Source organism: Rhodamnia argentea, chromosome 5 (genome assembly GCF_020921035.1).
Source record: "Rhodamnia argentea isolate NSW1041297 chromosome 5, ASM2092103v1, whole genome shotgun sequence".
Lineage (NCBI taxonomy): Eukaryota > Viridiplantae > Streptophyta > Magnoliopsida > Myrtales > Myrtaceae > Rhodamnia > Rhodamnia argentea.
Window position 1 is genome coordinate 7,086,731 of NC_063154.1, and position 20,424 is coordinate 7,107,154.

General features: G+C 41.8%; 3 protein-coding genes across 11 annotated transcripts; all 3 read left to right on the plus strand.

Moving 5' to 3' along the window:
- Positions 1 to 866: 866 nt before the first annotated feature.
- LOC115753759 (AP2/ERF and B3 domain-containing transcription repressor RAV2-like) lies at positions 867 to 3,715 on the plus strand. Of its 5 annotated transcripts, XR_007198349.1 has the most exons (3): positions 2,392 to 3,581; positions 3,621 to 3,650; positions 3,683 to 3,715. XR_007198349.1 is itself a non-coding variant. In XM_048278752.1 (2 exons), the coding sequence occupies exon 2, from the start codon at positions 2,464 to 2,466 to the stop codon at positions 3,532 to 3,534; it is 1,071 nt and encodes a 356-aa protein (XP_048134709.1). In that variant the 5' UTR covers positions 867 to 884; positions 2,451 to 2,463; the 3' UTR covers positions 3,535 to 3,604. The 5 variants fall into 5 exon arrangements, 4 of the variants coding, with proteins under 4 accessions (XP_048134709.1, XP_030548405.1, XP_030548423.1 ...); XM_048278752.1 differs by lacking the exons at positions 3,621 to 3,650; positions 3,683 to 3,715 and adding an exon at positions 867 to 884 and having other exon boundaries at positions 2,451 to 3,604; XM_030692545.2 differs by lacking the exons at positions 3,621 to 3,650; positions 3,683 to 3,715 and adding an exon at positions 2,301 to 2,381 and having other exon boundaries at positions 2,412 to 3,604.
- Positions 3,716 to 5,612: 1,897 nt separating this feature from the next.
- On the plus strand, positions 5,613 to 11,832 carry LOC115753614 (methionine aminopeptidase 1B, chloroplastic-like). Of its 5 annotated transcripts, none has more exons than XM_048278747.1 (11): positions 5,613 to 5,809; positions 6,121 to 6,202; positions 6,768 to 7,005; positions 7,549 to 7,710; positions 7,782 to 7,823; positions 8,526 to 8,597; positions 8,684 to 8,763; positions 9,911 to 10,008; positions 10,219 to 10,266; positions 10,331 to 10,620; positions 11,729 to 11,832. In XM_048278747.1, exons 1-10 carry the CDS (start codon positions 5,686 to 5,688, stop codon positions 10,522 to 10,524), a joined length of 1,140 nt encoding a protein of 379 aa, XP_048134704.1. In that variant the 5' UTR covers positions 5,613 to 5,685; the 3' UTR covers positions 10,525 to 10,620; positions 11,729 to 11,832. The 5 variants fall into 5 exon arrangements, with proteins under 5 accessions (XP_048134704.1, XP_048134703.1, XP_048134706.1 ...); XM_030692304.2 differs by having other exon boundaries at positions 5,614 to 5,809; positions 10,379 to 10,625; positions 11,734 to 11,832; XM_048278746.1 differs by lacking the exon at positions 11,729 to 11,832 and having other exon boundaries at positions 10,331 to 10,667.
- A 4,136-nt stretch (positions 11,833 to 15,968) lies between these two features.
- Positions 15,969 to 18,566, plus strand: LOC115754025 (transcription factor HHO2-like). The gene is made up of 5 exons (XM_030692924.2): positions 15,969 to 16,524; positions 16,622 to 16,926; positions 17,074 to 17,419; positions 17,594 to 17,670; positions 18,143 to 18,566. The coding sequence occupies exons 1-5, from the start codon at positions 16,404 to 16,406 to the stop codon at positions 18,491 to 18,493; spliced, it is 1,200 nt and encodes a 399-aa protein (XP_030548784.1). The 5' UTR covers positions 15,969 to 16,403; the 3' UTR covers positions 18,494 to 18,566.
- Positions 18,567 to 20,424: the final 1,858 nt, after the last annotated feature.

Sequence of the window (20,424 nt, forward strand, 5' to 3'; positions counted from 1 at the left end):
ATGATCAATTGCGGAAATTATTAGAAAGGGTCGAGATCGAGAGTCTTATTAAATCACCGTTTGTTTCGTTGAAAATGAATGATTTGAATAACACTTTCCTAAAAAGATTGCTCGGATGGTTTAACACATTTAGTCAATAATTATCTTTAGAAATTTTCATAGATGATGAGATAATCTATCGGTCATTTATTTTTGTGGATGATATAAGTCGTCGTTTTTAAGAAAAAAAAGAAAAGTTTCAAAATCATTCTATAAAATGGACGCATCCTCAGACTTTTAATATCCACGGCGGCTTCATTTATTATAACATATGGATTCGGGGTGCGATCCGACCGGAACGACCATATGGCTTCATTTGTTTTCCCTCCGTTTTGGTGTAAAAATTTGGACGTACGGATTCTCTTTCGAATTTTCCATATGTAAAATGAGAATCCGGAACGAAACGGGAGCTCAGTTTCGAGGGGCCTGCCTTTTCTCTCGTCACTCCGAACATGACCAGTAGAGAGCATCCGCTTCTCTATTGGCTTGGAAAAACCAGCTTGTCATTTTCCTGCTGTCGCTTGAATCTTACCTTCGTTTCTCGCTTTGTCGGGGAACGAATCGCCCGCCGACAAATTCACAAGTGGAAATCGCGATGTAAAATATCGTCCTAAATCGTCCGATCGCAGAAGCGATGAACACAGCGCAACGGGTCGATAACATAAGGTGGTATGGTAGGTCCTCGCACTAAATCCAAGTCCCAAGTTCACGAACGACGAGCAATCATCGCCCCTCGATCGTGGGACGTACCGAGAGAGGGGGGGGAAAGGGGGTGTTCGTGCATGAACGATGTGATCTGGTGGCAAAACAACGAGAGAGAGAGAGAGAGAGAGAGAGAGAGAGCAGATAATGTTGGAACAGGTAGGTGATGGGGGGAGAGAGAGAGAGAGAGACGATGATGTTGAGGGTTGGGACCTGGGACTTGGGAGGAAAGAGAGGAAGGGGGGAATACTAAGGTCTGAACCGAGCAGATAAAGACAAAGTGGGGGAGTTTTGCGTGGGCGAATCAGATCGTGACAGGTCAGATTCGGATTCACGGAGAGGGGATGCTCTTTGTTGTTGGATGATGAGCCCATCCATCTGTCCTTCGAGTTTATCCATCTGGGGCGGGACCCGCAGCCCATCCTAGTAGGGACAATCCGGTAGCTACAGCCTACAGATAGAGAGAGAATACCAGTCCAGTCCAGGGTTGTTCGCGATCAAGTAGGGGATGGAAGGGAGCAACGGAGAATGATGGAGCAAGATCTGCTGTAGTAGCGGATGGCCGAGAATATTATTAGACTAATCCATATTGGACGCGATGGCAAAGAGATCGAGATCGAGAGAGAGAGAGAGAGAGAGAGAGAGAGAGAGAGGAGGGGGAGGCCATGCTTGGTGCTGGAGAGCAGCAGCAGCAAGAGCTCAGGGGGGGATGCACTTGCCAAAAGCCACGGTCCACACTCTCATGTGAACCCCCCCATCCACTTGCTCCACTCCAGGACCCCACCGATCTCATTCGTGCCCCGCCCCCTGTTCACGGAAAATCCGATTTCCTTTTCCGGATGGGCACGTGAATGGGGCTTGCAAAAATAGAGCGCATGATTTGCGACCGCTGAATCAAAACGTGCCTGATGTCCGCACGACCTGAAACATTAGACAGCGGTGATGAAGCATAAACGAAAACCACATTACGGCTTGTGCTCTCCGCTTTCGGCATAGGCCTGGTGAAAGCTTCTCAATCGGGGTCGCCTGGCAATTTATGGAAAGGGTCACGAGTTGCCCAATACGCCTCAAGGGACGGGGATTCTTCGCCCCAAATGAAATAAACTTGATGTGCAGAATCGGGGACCAAATGCTAGTTATATCTTTTACTTGGACGACGTTTGAAAAATATTGAGGCACCTATTATGCGGAAAGTGCATAGACCAATGCTAATTTGGTACGTCGAATTGGCTCACAGGATGGTTTATATTAAGATAATAAGACGGGGCTCTAAATAAGAATTTGAGCCGAGCGAGATGTATTCAACGTTCGCGATTTGTTTTAGATACCAAGAGATGAAAATCTGCGAGTCTACTCGCTCTCTCTATATCTCTCTCTCACTAGACCCATGAATCTTCCTGGTACCTTACCATAACCCGTCTCCCTTCCCCCATGGAGTTGACCCACCCACAACCACATCCCCATATCTCCCATTTATCACTCATAAAAAATAAAAAAAAATTACTAAATTCTAACTACATTTCTTCAAATACAAAGCACATTAAAATTTGTTGCCTATTCCCCTCCCCCTTTCTCCTCCTATATATATACACTCCCCACATTCCTCAGTTTCTACCAAGCCAAACTCATTCGTTCATTCATACCTCCCTCTCTCTCTCTCTCTCTCTCTCTCTGTCGACTAGACAAAACCAATACTCAAACCAACAGAGAAAAGCAACAGCAATGGATGGTATCAGCTGCACAGACGAGAGCACCACCAGCAGCGACTCTCCATCCCTCTCCCCTCCCCTCCGTTTCTCCCCCCGCTCCAACCCCTCCCCTCCTCCTCCGGGGAGCCTCTGCCGTGTCGGCAGCGGGGCCAGCACCGTCCTCGACCCCGCCCCCGACGCCTGCGCCGACGCCGAGTCCCACAAGAAGCTCCCCTCCTCCAAGTACAAGGGCGTCGTCCCCCAGCCCAACGGCCGCTGGGGCGCCCAAATCTACGAGAAGCACCAGCGCGTCTGGCTCGGCACCTTCAACGAGGAGGAGGACGCCGCCCGCTCCTACGACATCGCCGCCCAGCGCTTCCGCGGCCGCGACGCCATCACCAACTTCAAGCCCGATGGCGCCGAGGACCCCGCCGAGGCCGCCTTCCTCGCCTCCCACTCCAAGCCCGAGATCGTCGACATGCTCCGCAAGCACACGTACCGCGACGAGCTCGAGCAGAGCAAGCGGAGCTACTCGTGCTCCGCCGCCGAACGGGCCGGGAGAGGCGCGTTCGGGCCTGGCCGGGCGGGGGGCGCGGCGGCGGCGGCCGCCCGGGAGGAGCTGTTCGAGAAGGCCGTGACGCCGAGCGACGTGGGGAAGCTGAACCGCCTGGTGATCCCGAAGCAGCACGCGGAGAAGCACTTCCCGCTGCCGGGCGGGCCGTCGGCGACGCTGAAGGGCGTGCTGCTCAACTTCGAGGACGTCGGCGGGAAGGTCTGGCGGTTCCGATACTCGTACTGGAACAGCAGCCAGAGCTACGTGCTCACCAAGGGTTGGAGCCGGTTCGTGAAGGAGAAGGGCCTGAAGGCCGGGGACACCGTCTGCTTCCAGCGGTCGGCCGGGCCGGAGAAGCAGCTCTACATCGACTTCAAGCCGCGGGGCAAGCCGCCGCCGAGCCCGGCCGCCGCGCAGCCCGTACAGATGGTGAGGCTGTTCGGGGTGAACATAATGGAAGTGCCCTACTGCGGTGGGAAGAGAATGAGGGATGCCGACTTGTTGTCGTTCGAGTGTAGGAAGAAGCGGCAGATGGTGGTTGGTGCTTTGTAGCATTTTCACATGTTCCATCTTTTGATCTTTTTTTTCTCGTTGAATTTCTCGCTTTTAGGTCTTTATTTTATTTTTATTTTTTTTCCCTAGTTGTTCATCATGTTTTTGTGAATTATGTGAGGGAGGGGGGAAAGTGAGGGGATGTTATGTTGTAGATCCAAATCAATTGTATATTTTTACAGGATAGATGTTGCAGGCAAAAAAAAAAGAAAAAAAGAAAAAAAAAGATGGCTGAAAAAATTAGGTGGAAAGAAGGAAAAAGTTCCAGGGAAATAGAAATAATCAACAAGTCAAGTTGCTCCCTTTTCTAACACGTGAGCTTCCCCGAATTCTTCTCTCTCTCTCTCTCTTCAACTTGCTGTGTTACTATAGTTTTTGCCATGTTGGGCAAATGCATGTGTCGCTTTCTAGAAATATCGGGTCGGTAAGAAACCACAGTACTTTTTGGTTGTCTCCACGACTAATGAGTTCCCAACCCTCCTCCCGAAGTTAACGTGATCATTCTATTGCCGAGTTTCTTTGGCCAGATTAACTCAAGCGTCCTAAGTATCCTCTTTACTTGTTCGCCCGTAAAGAATTCGGGTTGCGGGTCGGTTCTTCGAGGAGGGCAATTGCCCTCCCCGATTCGCTTTCTGGTGTCTTCCGATTTGTAGCGGCACCGGTTCCGGCGAGCAAGAGATGCAAATGAGCAACCTGGGATTAACTCAAGACGATAGTAATGTCCGTATCAATTAAGCGCGTCTAGGATTATGTCTAGATGACTAGATCCCAAATCGAATGCACGTGGATTGAACAATCAACCGTAACTTTTTTTGGTTTTTGGAGCTTGATAAAAGAGATTGATCATCAGATTTTTCCCAACGATCAGACCCATGCAAGCAAAAAAATAAAAGAAAAAGAAACTGGAGAAAGAATTCAAATGGGTCTTGACTCCGTCGTTCTAAATTACATACACTGCCAGTGAAGTGTTCCATGACATCATGCATCAAAAAGAGGGAGGAAAAGCGGACACATAAAAAATGGTATGACTGTGTATGGTTTGGAACCAGAGGCGCGGCTCGATAAGCATGGGAAATCAAAATGCTTTTGAGATAGACAAGTTGAACTTTGCCTCCATTTCTTAACTTTATCACAGAACATCGCGGTTGTCTTCTGTTTCACTTTTTGATCAGTGACAAAGCTTTAAATTTTATTCCCACGTACAAGTTTCGATTCGCTTGACGTTATTGTTGGTACTTTTGTTTTTTAATCTCAAAATGCTCTTGGTTTATGTTTAGACATTTGCTAGGTCGTCTCCCTCTGTATAACGAGACCAAAGCACCGTGGATGTTGCCAGATGAGAAACCAAAGATTTTGATCAAGTGCGAGCCGAGCAAAAACGCCGACGCATTCTCGGCCGCAGTTTAATGGCTGAAAAAAGTGAGAGGACAAACCATTTGTTCGATAGAATTCGTTATCGGCCGTTAAAGAATCAAGGTGGTCCGACTTGAAACAATGACGATCCCATGTCGGTGCTTCAATCACGACTCGAGTTGATTGTGATCGTCCATCTGAACATATTATTAGGGATTTGAGAATAGCATCTCCATCTTTGCAAAACGCCACCAATCCTTGCTCCTTTAAATCGGGTTCCTCGCTCTGATTTTTAATCAATTCCTACACTAAACTTTCAATGCCTTACGTGATGGATGCGTTTCGACTAATCCCTGTAATTTCAAACGGAATGCTGACGTAGTTCGACATGGCGATGAAGTGGTGTCTAGCAATGGACCCTCTGAGCTCGCCTTGGTCCGCCCACTGATCAGGTTTTCTTCTGACAACCGAGTCGATAAAAAAACTGAACTTGACACGAAGAGAACCATCTTTCTTCTTAATTTAGCATAAGCCGAAAGGTTTATAAGGGTCAACAGCAGTCCGGCGAGCTCGTCGCCGCAGCTCCACCGATATTGCCTTAGCTAGGACTTGGAAAAATCCAATCCCTGTTCCCAACCGGAGGGCCCAGTAAGAAGGTCTGTGGCTCTGCCTTAGTTTTCAGGCCCGGCCCACCCGTCGAGCTTGATGTTGTCCCAATTCATAGTCCCTGTCTAGTCTCTCCCGTATCGTAGTTTCTATCTTCACAGTCCGAGCTTTTGATTTGGCGCACAGAGAGACATGGCAGTTGTTGACTCCCTCGTGCACTCAGCGTCCCTGCGACTCTCGTCTTCTTCATCGCCATCGTCGAAGTCTTCTCTCTTCGCGGGGTCCCCACTCGCTCTCTCGCCCGCTTTTGTTTCTGGTTCGTGTTCTCAAGTTCTTCCATTTCACTTTTCGTCGTTTTGTTGTTTGCCCAGCTGTTTGAAGCTGAGGAACGAGGTGAAACAAAAAAAAATAAAAAAAAAAAAAAAAAAAGCTTTCGTTGTGGCACCGGTGCTGGTTTTGTTAGGTGACGTAATGGTCGTGCTATGTTGATGAAGTTAGATTAGGAGTTATTGGGTGAACTTTGGGGTGGCTAAAGCTCTATGATTCGATCTTTATGCGTGGGAGTTTGGTGCTATTAGGGCTGCTGATATTTGGTATGACGAGGCCTTTTCTGTTGGTCATTTACAGTGAAGCAGACTTGTCCGAACAGGCGACTGGTGATTGTTTCCAAGAGGATATCCGGCTTGGAAGAGGCCATGAGAATCAGGAGGTACCTTTACTTATATGAGCATTGTGGACCCTCTTTCGGTGCCCGAAATTTGTGCGAGCTAGCATCGACTGTGTACTGTATAAGTGTATGTAGCAACAAGGGACAAAGCCATTTTTTGAGCAAACCTTAAGATTCTGCTCGATGTGGGTTGGCAATTTCATTGTCTCAAAGATTTGTCCCATTACGCGAAAGCATTAGTTGTTCGGACCCTATTTTGAATTCCCTTCCCCTGTTATGATCTATTTTAAATCGGTGACACACCCAGCTTAATAGGGCTGCCAGCACCTTAGCCGAGTGATTGATTGTTAAAACTCTCTGTGAATGTCTTGTCTAATTTCATTTATGTGATTCTGGTGAAATTGAATTCGATGTTTAAACCAAGCATGTTGACTGCCTCTGCCAGCATTTAAGGCACGGAACCAGAGATTATTTGGACTGAGGATTGTTTTTAGGTGCCTCACCGGGGGAGGATAATTTCTTGCTCTTAGAAGTTACTTTTTCTCTCCTTACTGCCTATTTATGGTTATGTTCGTGCTGATGTAGTCTGTTATTATGAAAACCCCAGAGAACGTGAACTTCAAAGCACAAAAAGGTTAAGAAGAAGGCCACCGTTAAGGCGTGGAAGGGTATCTCCGCGTCTTCCTGTGCCTGATCACATACCAAAGCCTCCTTATTTTGGTTCTCCATTGCTTCCAGAGCTTGCTAGTGAACATCAAGTTCATGATTCTGACAGCATTGCTCACATGAGAGCTGCATGTGAGCTTGCTGCGCGTGTCCTTGATTATGCGGGGACATTGGTCAAGGTTGAGATTATGCTTTATGATTGAAATTTCTGCTTATGATACTGGAATTTAGAAATATACTTCCGGAATGCAGAAATATACCGCTATGAGCTGACAAGGAAACCACTGATGTCCTAATATAACTAATTCAGATACTGTATAGTTCTTCAATTTCAGCAGATTTGTGATGTTCTTTCAATTTTTTGCCACTGTTTTTGGCAATAGAAATTTCGGGCTACTCAAGCAGTTTCCTTTATGTCTAAAAACTTAAATGGTTTGTGGTGGGCTCAGTCTATGTACTCGGTATGAAAAGGTTTTCTTCTGGTGATGGAAGCACATGTTTTTTCTTTTGGGTTGAATTTTCCGAAATGGGGTTGTATCTAGGGAATTTGAAGTTGACACAGGTAGAACTAGGATGACAAATAGCAAGAACTGCCATTATACCAATGAAACATACTGAAATTTGCATCTGAAAGAAAGATGGGAGTTCAATGTTCTAATGTTTATTTTTGCTCCTTTACTTCAGGGGAATTTTGCACTTAACTTTGCTTTTTATTTTGGCAGCCGTCAGTGACAACAGATGAAATAGATAAAGCAGTGCATCAGATGATTATTGAAGCCGGTGCTTATCCTTCACCTCTTGGCTATGGAGGATTTCCCAAGAGTGTATGCACATCAGTTAATGAATGCATGTGCCATGGAATACCAGATTCTCGTCAACTACAGGTCTGTATTGGCTCATAGTTCTCAGTTAAGAAGCCCATTTTTTTCATTTTAATAATCACAATCTTATGCAGGATGGCGACATTATAAACATCGACGTGACTGTCTACTTAAATGTAAGTGCTTTTCGATCAATTATTGACTGAATGTTGTACTTAATACATATAACTTACAAAGTCATTGTAGTGTTGTTACTCTCGTATGACTAGATCTGAATTTATTATAAATAGCTATTATTGGAGGGGATATAGTGTGTCTAGATGAAGTCAATGTAAGTTTTCTTAATCATCTTCGCCATCTCTCTCTTTCAGAGATGCACTCTCTGCCCACACCTGCAGACAAAAGGTAGATCTGTGCAATCTTGTTAACAGATCAGCTATTAATAAATGTCTGTTTGAATATTCTAACAGTCACTTGAAACTAAGAAAAATGACGTGTCAATCTCATATGTTGACGAAGGAAGAACATAATGACATTCAAATTTTAAACCAGTTTATAGACAAGCAAGTGCATATCTTGTCCTCATTGATTCTAAATCATGGACTATCATGTCTCATTTAAATTAATTAAGTTCATGCTGTTATGTTTCAATAGTCGTTCCCTCCCTTCCTCCCTCCTGTCCAAGTTTATTTGCCTGGGTCATGGTCTGCAATTTGGTTATCCCTGTCATCAGAGGTCGCTGTTTCTGTATCATTTGTCTAATTTGACTTTATTCTCGTGACCTTGTCAGTGTCAAGTTCCCTTAATGAAAACTAACACTTCAGTACAATAGTGGAGTGGATTGTCTTCTCTGATGCAAATTCTCTCATATCTGTTAGGGTTATCATGGAGACACATCAAGGACATTCCTCTGTGGGAATGTCAGCGACGCGCTTAAAAACCTCGTGCAGGTGAAAATTTGCGTACATTTTGGTCTGGTATCGCTACTCCTTCGTGTCTATCTCCTATAGAGTTCACACTGTGCTTGTCATGGTAGGTTACTGAAGAGTGCATGGAAAGAGGCATAGCAGTTTGCAAAGATGGTGCAAGTTTTAAGAAAATTGGGAAGAGAATAAGGTTTGTTTCAGCTTCTTTACAAATGTTGGTCAGGAGTTACTCTGTAAGTTTTGTCCATGTCAACTCACTTCGGATGCTTGATTTTTGTATTGAGGATTGGCTTTAGAAGATGCAATTTTAAAATTAGAGAAATTCATTCTCTCAGTTGCAAGTATAGTGGCATGAAGTTGCATGTCTTTCGGGTCACAAGTTTATGGTACATGTTACCAGACTTTCAGCAGAAAAATTTATAGATAACGTCAGGAAAGTTCCTTAGGTTTGCTGTATTAAAAAAAGTGCTGATTGATTCGATTTAACACGTAAGTATATCATTCACGTGTATTCACTGTACTGGATGCTGGACTGATTTGCTCACTAAAGTTCAGATCTTATTTGCATGGAACTACGAGTAGTTTCATTATTCTAGTCTGGAACCATATGCATCTCATTTAGTCTAAATCTAGTAGAACCTTGATGTTCTCCACGATCAAGTTCCACAAACAATACTACAGCAGGAGTTGCTTAAATGTCCCGAAAAATGGTAGCTTTTGACAGGTCTAGAAACGATTTGATCGAGATAAATTTGAAAGTAGACTATACTTTTTCTCTTTAAAAGTTTCATTTTGGAAAAATGGGATGAGGCTAGAAAGGTGTAGACTGTGTGAGCGGAAACACTGCACAAAACGATGAAATGATCTCAAACTGCCAGTCTCTTTGAATATCACATTTTAAACTAGTTAACTTCCACCTTTATTTGATATGGTTACCATCTTAACTGAAGAATTTTTCCGCTATTTTTCTAGCTTGTCACGCTACAAGAAGTTTGATATTCTTTTCTGAAGAAAACTTGTTTTCAAGTTGATACTTGTCATTATTAAGAGGATGTGGGCATCAGAGTTTCTTTAGACTGCATTTACAATTTCAGAAGAATCAAAGGAAGTGTCGGTTCGATTTGAATGGGATAGAAATTTGTCACCGAGCAGTTTTAGCTGATAGAGAGTACAATCTCGGAGCCTGTCTTGTGGGTTATTCTGCTGCTGTTTACATCCGTGCCATTGTTTAATGGATCTCAGATGTGGTATGCTTGGGTAAGCATGAACTGCTTAGCCTCATTATTTCTTTTCGGGAACAGTCGTCTGAATATTTTCATCTGTCTTTATGCCTCCAGTGACCATGCCGAGAAATATGGTTATGGAGTGGTCGAGCGGTTCGTTGGGCATGGAGTAGGAACCATATTTCATTCTCAGCCAATCATTTACCATCATCGTGAGTTCTTCCCTAATTTCCTTATTTATTCACCTCATTATTGAATTAGGAAAACATAGACTGGTGAAAGTAGAACGAGCTTGGCTCGCCGTGGCATGTACACTTTATACAAAATTGTGTCAACCAGCATCGAGAGATAGTAACATAGGATACAAAATCTGAAACCCAAACTCGGTCGCTTTCCTCAATGTGTCATGTTTGATCGGACAGGGAACGAAGAGCCTGGAACCATGGTTGAGGGACAGACCTTCACAATCGGTGAGTTCATTGCCATATTTCCTGAGAAACTCTTGAGTACCTTTGATTTGCATGTCTCTCGAAGTAGCTGAAATATTATCTCGACGATTTACCGTAAAATATTCGTGCGCAGAACCGATCCTTTCATTGGGAAGTATAGAGTGCAGAACATGGCCGGACAATTGGACAACTCTCACAGCGGACGGCAGCCCTGCCGCACAGTTCGAACACACCATTTTGATCACTAGAACTGGAGCTGAAATTCTGACCCAGTGTTGAGAAAAACAATATTTGTCCCTCATTTTTCTTTTTGGGGTATTAGCAGCAGTTCACTTTAGCTCCCCATGTACTTCAAGCAAGTGTACAGAAAGTTCCTCAAGGGTTTCAAATGCTTGATGACCAATTCTCTGTAATTTAGTTTTCGTCTTATTTTATTTATTTTTGGGTTAATACCAGAAAAAATCTTAAACTAATATATATGTAACAAATTTATCTCAAATTATTTTTTTTACCACGAAAAATTTCAAACTAGTATATATATGACAAATTTATCCCAAACTATTTGTTGATGACAAAAAATCCTAAACTAATATTTTTGCGATAAATTTACCATAAATTAATTTTTTTGATTAAAAAAAATTTCAAACTGATACATCTGTGATAAATTTATCCCTCATTAAATTGGATTAATATTATGAAAAATTTTAAATTAATAAACTTGTGATAAGCAGAGAGCAAAAATCTCAAGTTAGTACATCCGTGAATTGTCACATGTTATGCAACTAAGAAATTTGACGGTTAGATTTAACAAAAACTAACGGAAGGTAAATTTATCACGGGTGTATCGGTTTAGGATTTTTTTATCAAAAAATAATTTGAAGTAAATTTATCATATATGTACCCGTTTGGATTCGTGGTATTAATTCATTATTATTATTTTTTTTTGCCAAAACCCGAACTTTGTAAATGAACCTCATTCTCCAACGAGGCCGTGCCGTCTTCATATTGGTGCGTGTCTTGCACGCGCCGCGTAAGAGCGGATGAAGTAGGCGCTCCTCCGGGAGCGCGAGATGAGGAAAAATGCCAAAGAATCAGGTAGCGCTCGGCTTGTTGGCTCGGCTTGGCTTTGGCGCTTGGACGGTGGGACCGTCTTGGGGCGTGCGTTTCACGCTCCCTGGATTCTGAATGCCTCCGCTCTTTGTCTGTGTGCGGACCGAACCGGTTGTGATTTGGGCTCCCGACCGAATCCCCAAGTATATTCGGGTCGCTGCAGACAAAGTGGGGACCGGTGCTTCCATTCCATTGTTGTTTTACTTTTTACTTTCTAGTGCTGATAATCTCCAGGGCGATCCCCTTGCGCGACACGTGCAGGACACGTGATCGCGAGTGCTCGAGTCGAGCTTAATCACATTGGCGTCACAAACAGATCAACCCCACTCAAACGCGGGCGGTAACAGCTGGTGTTGTTCGAGATCGATCCATTTCAATTTATTTGTAACACGCCTAAGCACGTTTAATTTGACAAGTTATTTGACTTACTCAAGTTCGCATGATATATTTAAATTCATTTTGGCAATGTCGACATATGTTTCCATGCATTTGCTACACATTTATATTTACAAGTCCATGCATTTTAAGCATGTCTCTCATTCGAAAAAAATATCGCATTCGAATTTCGAAAAGACATACGATCAAATGTGCAATTTGGGAGGGCATGTTTACGACCCAACACGCGTGATAAAAAATATATGAATCAACAGCATTCTTGTGCATGATTAGACCACCTTTTGGTTCGGTCAGTTCGATTTACATATATCATGGCTACTTCCTTTCGGCATTATTATAGGAATTCAACTCCTACTAGAAATGACAGTTGAAAACCGCTGCATGATTTTAGTATCTTCGAAAGACAGAATACTCGAATGAACAAGGCACATTGTGGCATCTAACATTATGCCTCTAATTTCGTCAAATCAAGATAGCAGCCACAGAAGTTCGTGGGGAAAAGTGTTAAAAAAGTTATAAATTTATTGCATTAGTGCCAATTTAATTATGAACCTTTTATTTGTGCCGATTCAGTCATAAACATTTTATTGATCCTGATTCAGCCATAAACCTTTTACATTAGTGCAAATTCAATCCTAAATCTTTTGCATTTATGTTAATTGAGTTAATCCAATCAATTTTGGCTGAAAATTTGCTGATGTGAATATCGGTTGTCCTATGTCACGGCTAGTGTTGGCGTGGATATTTTCTAATATTATTTTAATATTTTTAAATAATTTTAATAACCTTTTTAATGATTAAGAAAAGAAAAGGAAGAAAAAACCACAATATTTATTAAAAATATAAAAAAAAATATTCACGCTAGCACCAACCATGCCAGTAGGACAACCTACGTTCACGTCGGTATATTTCTAGTCAAAATTGGTCAAACTAACTCAATTAATAAAAATACAAAAGGTTTAGGACTAAATTGGCACCAATAAAAATTTTATAACTGAATTAGTACCAATGCAAAATGTTTAGGACTGAATTAACATCAATAAAAAGTTGAGGACTGAATTGACATCAATATAATAAATTTATAACTTTTTTAATACTTTTCCGAAGTTTGCGTAAGAGACAACTATCGTGGAGACCTCCTAAGATACTCTCGCAAACTTTTTCGCAACAAACGAGCGGAAAAAAGGGAAGATTTTCATAATCCCTCTCGAAGCTTGGTCCGGTTGCCAAAAGACGATGGACCCAATTAGAATGTTCGATGGATGATCCCTTTCGTCTTGGTGGGGAAAGATCCAATTACTGTCGATGCGTGCCACAAAGAGCTGGCCAAGTGTGGACGGCAGCACACGTAATGGAATCGAAAGGGGATGGGATCAAAGGGAGCCATGAAGGCCGTCAAGCAAGCATATACCCAAAAAGATACGAGAGGAAACCAACGTAATACGACCTGTTCATGCCTCGCATTGTGATTCTAGACCGGTTCCATCACAATCGCTATGGTCGTAATCCAAGGGTACAATCGTAATTAGCTTAGTTCCCCGAGGGGAAGTGGCACGGCAACCTCTTATCACGATGACCCCGGCCTTATTCTAAGTTCCCTGGGGCAGATCGAGTGTGTGATAAATGTGTTAAAGATGCATTTGATTGTTCGAATTTTTAATCATGATAGGATTGAATATAATATGATATGAAATTCATAGATTTTGCCATGTCCTATCCACTGATTGATAAGTCGCAGTAATATAGTTGGATATGTTCATATCCTATCTTTTTCTTTGTTTGGTGTTTATGATATATCGATGTAAATGAATCTGAAAATACACAAATGGAGACTATACAAATTTCTCACAATTCACCGCCAAATCTAATAAGAGAGAGAAAATAAAACCATTCACTTTTGCGATTATAAAAAGCTTCTTCTATCTCATTACTTTCGTTAAACTTTAACCCGAACCACAAAGCTATGGAGGAGAAGGGGTTTGACTCTTTTTGTGCTTTCGTAGACTTTTGATGCGAACCAAAAAGCTAAGAAGGAGAAGCAGTTTCAACTCTCTCGCTGTTTTTGTAGAGTTTTGTCGTGAACTAAAAAATTATCAAAGGAATCATAAAACTTCAACATGAAAAGTATAGAGGAGAATGAATTGGAGATGGTTTTTTTTTAATAGAAATTTCATTGCCCCATATTTTTTGAGAATTAGAAAAATCACTTTCAATCACTTAAAATCTGGATTCTTTTACTTCATTCTTTTACTTATTTTTTAATTAATCTCTTTTTATCATTATTTTTATTCCTTTCCATCATTTCTTAATAAAAATTCTATTAAATAATGAACTATACTATTATAATAAGTAATGATATAGATACTAGGTATATATGCAAACTATACATTATAATTCAAAAGAAATTAAATGTATAAATTTAAAATTACAGTAAAAAAATGAAAATTATCGCCTTCTATTATTTTGAGTTTTCTTGAATTCAAAAATAATTTAAATTTAAATTTATTATTTAAGAAGTTTGTTATTCATAACAATAATTTTTATACAATGAACAAAAGAAATCCTATCCACTTTTATCCCACTTCCTCTCATAGGATAATTTTATCAAGGTTGTGTCACTTTTATACCCCACTTATCCCGTCCCGGGTAGAAACCAAACAAATGATACGATAAAATTTATCATATCCCGACTTTTATCACCATTACCAAACGTAGACAAAGAGGTTAGGCCATCTATATATTGACACCCTAAGATTTCATTTTAATATCGTCGACTTAAGGTTGTAAAAGAGTTCCCAAAATAGGTCTCGACCTCGTCGCTGATGAAATTCAGGTGTCGAAAACCACACCTAGACAACCACCAACATATTCCATGTTAGGGTTGCGTTAAGTTTTTGACACCTGAATTTCATCGTTGTGTTTCAAGTGACTCTGAAAAAGGCCACATTTTCCTTTACTCTTCTTCTAAGCAGTTTTTTGATTGATGGATTATAGAAATGAATGCCGCTCGCGATTATTTTTGGTTAAGCTTGCATGGGGGCAATGTCCAAATTTGCAATTCATCGGTAAGGGCCGAATTTCCTAAAAAGATCATTAGGGTGCGCATGTCAACACTTCTACTGTAGAAATCAACTTGTGGTTAGAAGTTAATTTTTCTACTTCTAGTTCTAAGAAGAACTTGATTTTTCTACTTTTAGAGAGAAATTAAAAAATTTATTTTTTAAAATAGCTCCAAAAAATGTTTCGGAAATAATAAAACGAAATTGCGTAAACAAAAAGATTTTTGGTTCAAAAATGAAATTGCATAAACAAACGGATTTCCTAAAATGATCGTTGGGGTGCGTATGACAACACTTCTACTTTGTAAATCAACTTTCGGTTAAAAGCTAACAAACGGATTTTCGCTCTAAAATTCTACTCCACAAGTATTGTCATGCACGCCCTTAACTTTTGGCTTCCATACCATTATGGTACGAACTTTGAACAGTGAAAAGAAAAAATAAAACACCTAAAAAAAGCATGAGATGGCTAATTATTTTTTTTGTTGACAAATTATTTTAATAGTTAAGCGAAGGAAAATACTTTCTTGACAAGATCGTTATTGTGTGATACAATCTCAACGATAGATTCATACAATATCATCGCACGTTTTGCATAAAATAATTATTCATTAGAAGATCGTGCGATTAGAAATAATTAACAGTCTTATCAGACCGACAACTCTCATAACTAAAAGGATCGACCTTTCACATCGCTTATTTATGAATCAAAAAGCATCGTGGGAGAAGGCGGAATCGTTCCAGATCCCATGAATCATATTCCAAAAGCTCCCAACCGGGGGGTTTCGTCGAGGGGGACAAAAGTTTCGATCCAGCCCAGGACGATCGGGGATTTATAACAAGGGACAAGAAACACGAATCAGTAAAGATAACCATGAAGGATTAAGACGAGGACAGACCAGGAAGTGGAAGGAAGGAGGGTGGTCGTTTTATATTTTTGATCTTATCCCCAAAAGATAAAGGAAGACAGATAGAGAGAGAGAGAGAGAGAGAGAGAGAGAGAGAGGGGGAAATGGCGACGTCGAAATCTGCAGCCCCACCGCAGATGAAACGACGAAGAGCGAATCCACACCCTCGGCTGGAATATTCATCCCCTCTCTCTCTCTCTCTCTTACAACGATGATGATAAAGTTTCTCTCTCCTCCTTTTTTCCGCCATTGAAATTAATGGTCAGTGACAATAAGAAATGAAGAAACCCCCCCTCCTCTTTCTCGCTCGCTCTGAGAAACCCGGCTTGCCATCAGAGATTCTTTTCTGTACGCGACGCCCCGACCTCGGTTCTTCGCTCTCCGCCGTCCGATCCATATCTCTCTCTCTCTAGAAAAACGAGAACGACCGGAAACCAAGAAGAAAGAAAAAAAAGGAAAATTTATATTCTTGGCCACCGGGAGTCATATTCCTTTTCTTGATTCTATTTAGATCCCATATTCTCACACCTTCCCCCGACATCTTCCCTTTCCCCTTGTTCGGATCTCTCTATGCTGCTGCCACAGAGCAACTCCATATAACCCACCCTCCCTTGTCCTTCCAGACTCCATAAGGGAGACCCAAAAACAGTAAAAACGAGAAAAGGATTAAAAAAGAGAGGCGACAATGGATGATGATCATCAGTCCCGGAAAATGCAGGGCTACATGGAAGCTTTGGAGGAAGAGAAGCGCAAGATCCAAGTCTTCCAACGCGAGCTCCCTCTTTGCTTGGAGCTTGTGAACCAAGGTATTGATCGAGTTTCCATCGCCCAGTTCGAGTTTTCTTTGCTTTTAGATGAAGGGGATTATGGAAAACGCTGGATCTTTTCGTCTGGGTGTTGCAGCGATCGAGTCGTGCCGACAGCAGTTATCTGGTACCACCACGGAGTACATGCAGGGAGGCCAATCCCAGTGTTCGGAGCAAACTTCGACTGATGGTCCGGTCCTGGAGGAATTCATTCCTATTAAGAGAGTATGCTCAGCTTCTGATGAAGAAGAAGAAGAAGAAGAAGATGATGATGATGATGATGATGAGCAACATTCGCACAAGAATCCTAAGAGCGACCACGCCACCGACAAAAAGAAATCTGACTGGCTCAGATCTGCTCAGCTGTGGAATCAGACCGCCCCAGCTCCACCTCTTCAACAGGTGAGGCAGAAGAAAAGAACCCATTTTCTCGGGAAAAAAAATTATTTTGGGGATGAAAATGAAAAACAAAAAAAAAGAGATTTTTTTTTTTTTTTTTTTTTGTGGTTTCTGGTTTTCATGGGATTCTCGTTTCTGGCGTGAATGCAGGAGTCTACACCGAGAAGGGTTTCGGTGGTGGAGGTGACGAGAAATGGCGGAGCTTTTCAGCCTTTTCTTAGAGAAAACAAGTCTCCTGTGAAGACCACCAGTCACGATAATACTAATTATCAGAACAACAACGACGACAATAACAACAACCAAGCTTTCGTCGAATTACATTCGCCGGTCCCTGTTGCCGCCACGAGCTCGACGGCGGACACCACGAAGGGCAACGGCAACGGAAGCAGGAAGGAGGAGAAGGAAGGGCAGGCTCAGAGGAAGCAACGTCGGTGCTGGTCGCCGGAGCTGCACCGGCGGTTCTTGCAAGCTCTTCAACAGCTCGGTGGTTCACATGGTATGTCATCGTATCTACCCCAATTCAAAGCAGAATTCAGCCTTAAAACTAGATCAGTGTGATCTCTAGCCTAATCTTTTCCACCTGGGGTTCTCAATCTCATGGATCAGAACGTGCATTTGCACCAGTGGGAGGGATCTGACTGGAAAAAAAAAACGTTGTTTTGTTTTGCAGCTGCAACCCCAAAGCAGATTAGGGAGCTGATGAAGGTGGATGGCCTTACTAATGACGAAGTTAAAAGCCATTTGCAGGTTTGTTAGATTGGCTAAGTTTAGCACATCTCCTTCTTTCCTTTTTAATTGATCGGTCATGGAATATTCGGATTTCTGTTTTTCTCTCTGTGCCTTTCCTTTTTCCGGGTCTGCTGTTGCAACTTAGTGGCTGCTTAACTCGAATTTGAAGGGCGATATGCACCGTTCCCTTACGTATTAAACTAAATCTCATCTATCTCTCATCTAATACACACCACACCACACCAGTTCGAGAACATTTCAACGAGAATTTGCAGGAAAAGGAAGGCGAATTTATGCTTAGCTTGATAGGCAAGTCTTCACAAAAACAGAACCTGTTACATACTTCCTTTTCTGTTGTTAGAACTAAAGGTGCTTTCTTTTTTCCCCGCTTTTAGTTTTGTTTTAGAAAGGAACAGATTCTAGATGCAATAACGTTTAAGGCCGACTGTTATCTTACATCAAGTCCGTTGCTTTCTGGGTTTCTCTTCAGAAATATCGTCTGCACACCAGAAGACCGAGTCCGACCATCCAACACAACGGCAGCTCTCAAGCACCTCAGTTCGTGGTGGTGGGGGGCATATGGGTCCAGCCCCCGGAGTACGCGGCGGTGGCTGCCTCCGCGACGACCGCGTCCGGGGAGGCGGCGAAGCCCCCCGCCGCTTCGGCCGGGGTTTACGCGCCGCTGGCGATTGCGGCGGCGCCACAACAAAGGAACCAATCCAAGGATCACTCCCCGTCGCATTCGGAAGGAAGAGGGAGCCACAGCGCGGGGGATGCTCACTCTAAATCGCCGTCTACGTCTTCTTCCACTCACACCGCCGCATCTTCTCCTGTGGATTGATTTTTGATTCGTTCTTCTTTTTGAGACAAATTTTTGTAAGAAATAATGTTAAAATCGAGGAAGTGTAATGTTATAGGTGTTGAGGATTATTTTGAAGGTTAATATGAGCAATAAGAATTTCCAACTTCAATTGATTTAACATTGAATGGACAAAACAAATATAAATTTCATGTATCAAAAATAGATCCATCTCAATTCGAAATCCGAAAAAAAATCTGAATCTACTATTAATATCCAAGTATGAAGAAATTCAACTAAAATCTTTCTCACAAGCGGCAGACATGGCTCATCTTGTTCCCCCATATAGACGAGACGGCTACTCAATCGGACACTTCCTTAAGTTCTTTATTTGGACCTCTAATGTCCCTTCCTAATACTAAATATCAACCCAATGATTAAGTCCCATAATCAAAATTTACGGTTGACACATAATATCAACACTTAATTTCATTGTCACACCTAAATAATGATGAGAGTAATGACGTTATCATCCTTCAAAATTAATCGACATCAATTCGGTTTTGAATTCAAAACTCATTTTTCTTCCGACCAGGATTAAACATTTATCATCTAGTTATTAAGGTTTTTTTTTTTAAAATTTTATAACGATCACATAGTTTATTAATAAAAAGTGGAAAATTCAACGCATAAAACTGAAAAAAAAAATGAAAATGGAAGGGAACCTTCCTCTCATACTTTTCTTCCGAGGAAGAGTGTCGAGAAAGGGATTTGATAGGTCCACCATCCCCATCTGCAATAATCAATGCCTTATCGAACAATCTTGACCCCAGTGCGGGAACTTGCCATTCAAGTTATATATTTTGTAGATCACAACTCATATCTTGAGACTTATCGATATCTATTTCTACATCTATGCCTATATCTGTCTCTAATTAGATGTCCTTTGTATTTGCCGTGTAAATCTTACTATATCACCACCGACTTCAAAATGAAAACGTTGCTCAATATGTTAATATTTTCATAAAGGGTTCGTAAATATTTGAATTCGAGATCTTATGCTATTAAAATTTTAAAAGTTTAAAGACTTTTTTTTTGGGTAAGAAAGTAATAGATGGGTTGCGTAGAAATCACTTCTTTCCTCCTCCTAGGCTAAGAAAAGTTGTGTGCCCTACCTACTCCACCTTCATGAAAAGAATTCCCCTTACCGTGGGCAAGGGGAAAAGAAGCACGATTCAAGTCGATCCCATTCCTACATCGTCTTGCATAAGCTCATGCGTCTAAATTCCTTCTCAATAAAAGTAGTTAATCTCTCCCCCATTGACCTTCACTTTCAGAACTTAGTCTCGCCAAATCAAGCTTTCTGCCATAGCGGGTGCCTAATCTCTCTGCCTCTTTGTGAATCACGAAACTCGCTTTGCAAACGAGGACCTCTGACTTTAGATATTCCCCGATATTATTGAACAATGCCGGGTCACGTAATGCGAATCGAACCTTTTTCTTATATGGTATATACGAAATAAGGGTTTCACGTTTTCGAGAGAAAGGACAGTAACGTGCATGATATTTCTTTTAGCTATGATTTTTTTTTTGTTAACCAAATACAACAGTGGACAAAATATATTAGATTATCATATTTCAAAAAAAAAATCAACAAAACTCATACTCATCTAAATCACAAATAATAAAGGACATGACACCCGACATCATCAAGTTCAAGCTCCTCTGGCTGCATATAATTTTAATAAAGTGGAACGCAGGAAAATGGCAGGATGCATGGCTCATGTAAGGTACCGACCGGCGGCGTCGATCGAATTACTTAACATTCGAGTGCCGGTTCGGGTGCAATTAAATCATTTAGTTTCAAATTAGCCGTTGGCAAAAAAAAAAAAAAAAGAAGATTAGAATCGAAACGCCAAGCCTATCAGCACGTAGCAAATTAGCTGGAAAGTCGTTTACTTTCAGCACAGGCA

Coding starts and splice junctions, on each gene's coding strand:
- LOC115753759 (XM_048278752.1), top strand. CDS start 2,464: ATGGATGGTATCAGCTGCACAGACGAGAGCACCACCAGCAGCGACTCT.
- LOC115753614 (XM_048278747.1), top strand. CDS start 5,686: ATGGCAGTTGTTGACTCCCTCGTGCACTCAGCGTCCCTGCGACTCTCG. Junction 5,810..6,120: donor CTCGCCCGCTTTTGTTTCTG/GTTCGTGTTCTC, acceptor GGTCATTTACAG/TGAAGCAGACTTGTCCGAAC. Junction 10,009..10,218: donor GCCAATCATTTACCATCATC/GTGAGTTCTTCC, acceptor TTGATCGGACAG/GGAACGAAGAGCCTGGAACC.
- LOC115754025 (XM_030692924.2), top strand. CDS start 16,404: ATGGATGATGATCATCAGTCCCGGAAAATGCAGGGCTACATGGAAGCT. Junction 16,927..17,073: donor CAGCTCCACCTCTTCAACAG/GTGAGGCAGAAG, acceptor GCGTGAATGCAG/GAGTCTACACCGAGAAGGGT. Junction 17,671..18,142: donor AAGTTAAAAGCCATTTGCAG/GTTTGTTAGATT, acceptor GTTTCTCTTCAG/AAATATCGTCTGCACACCAG.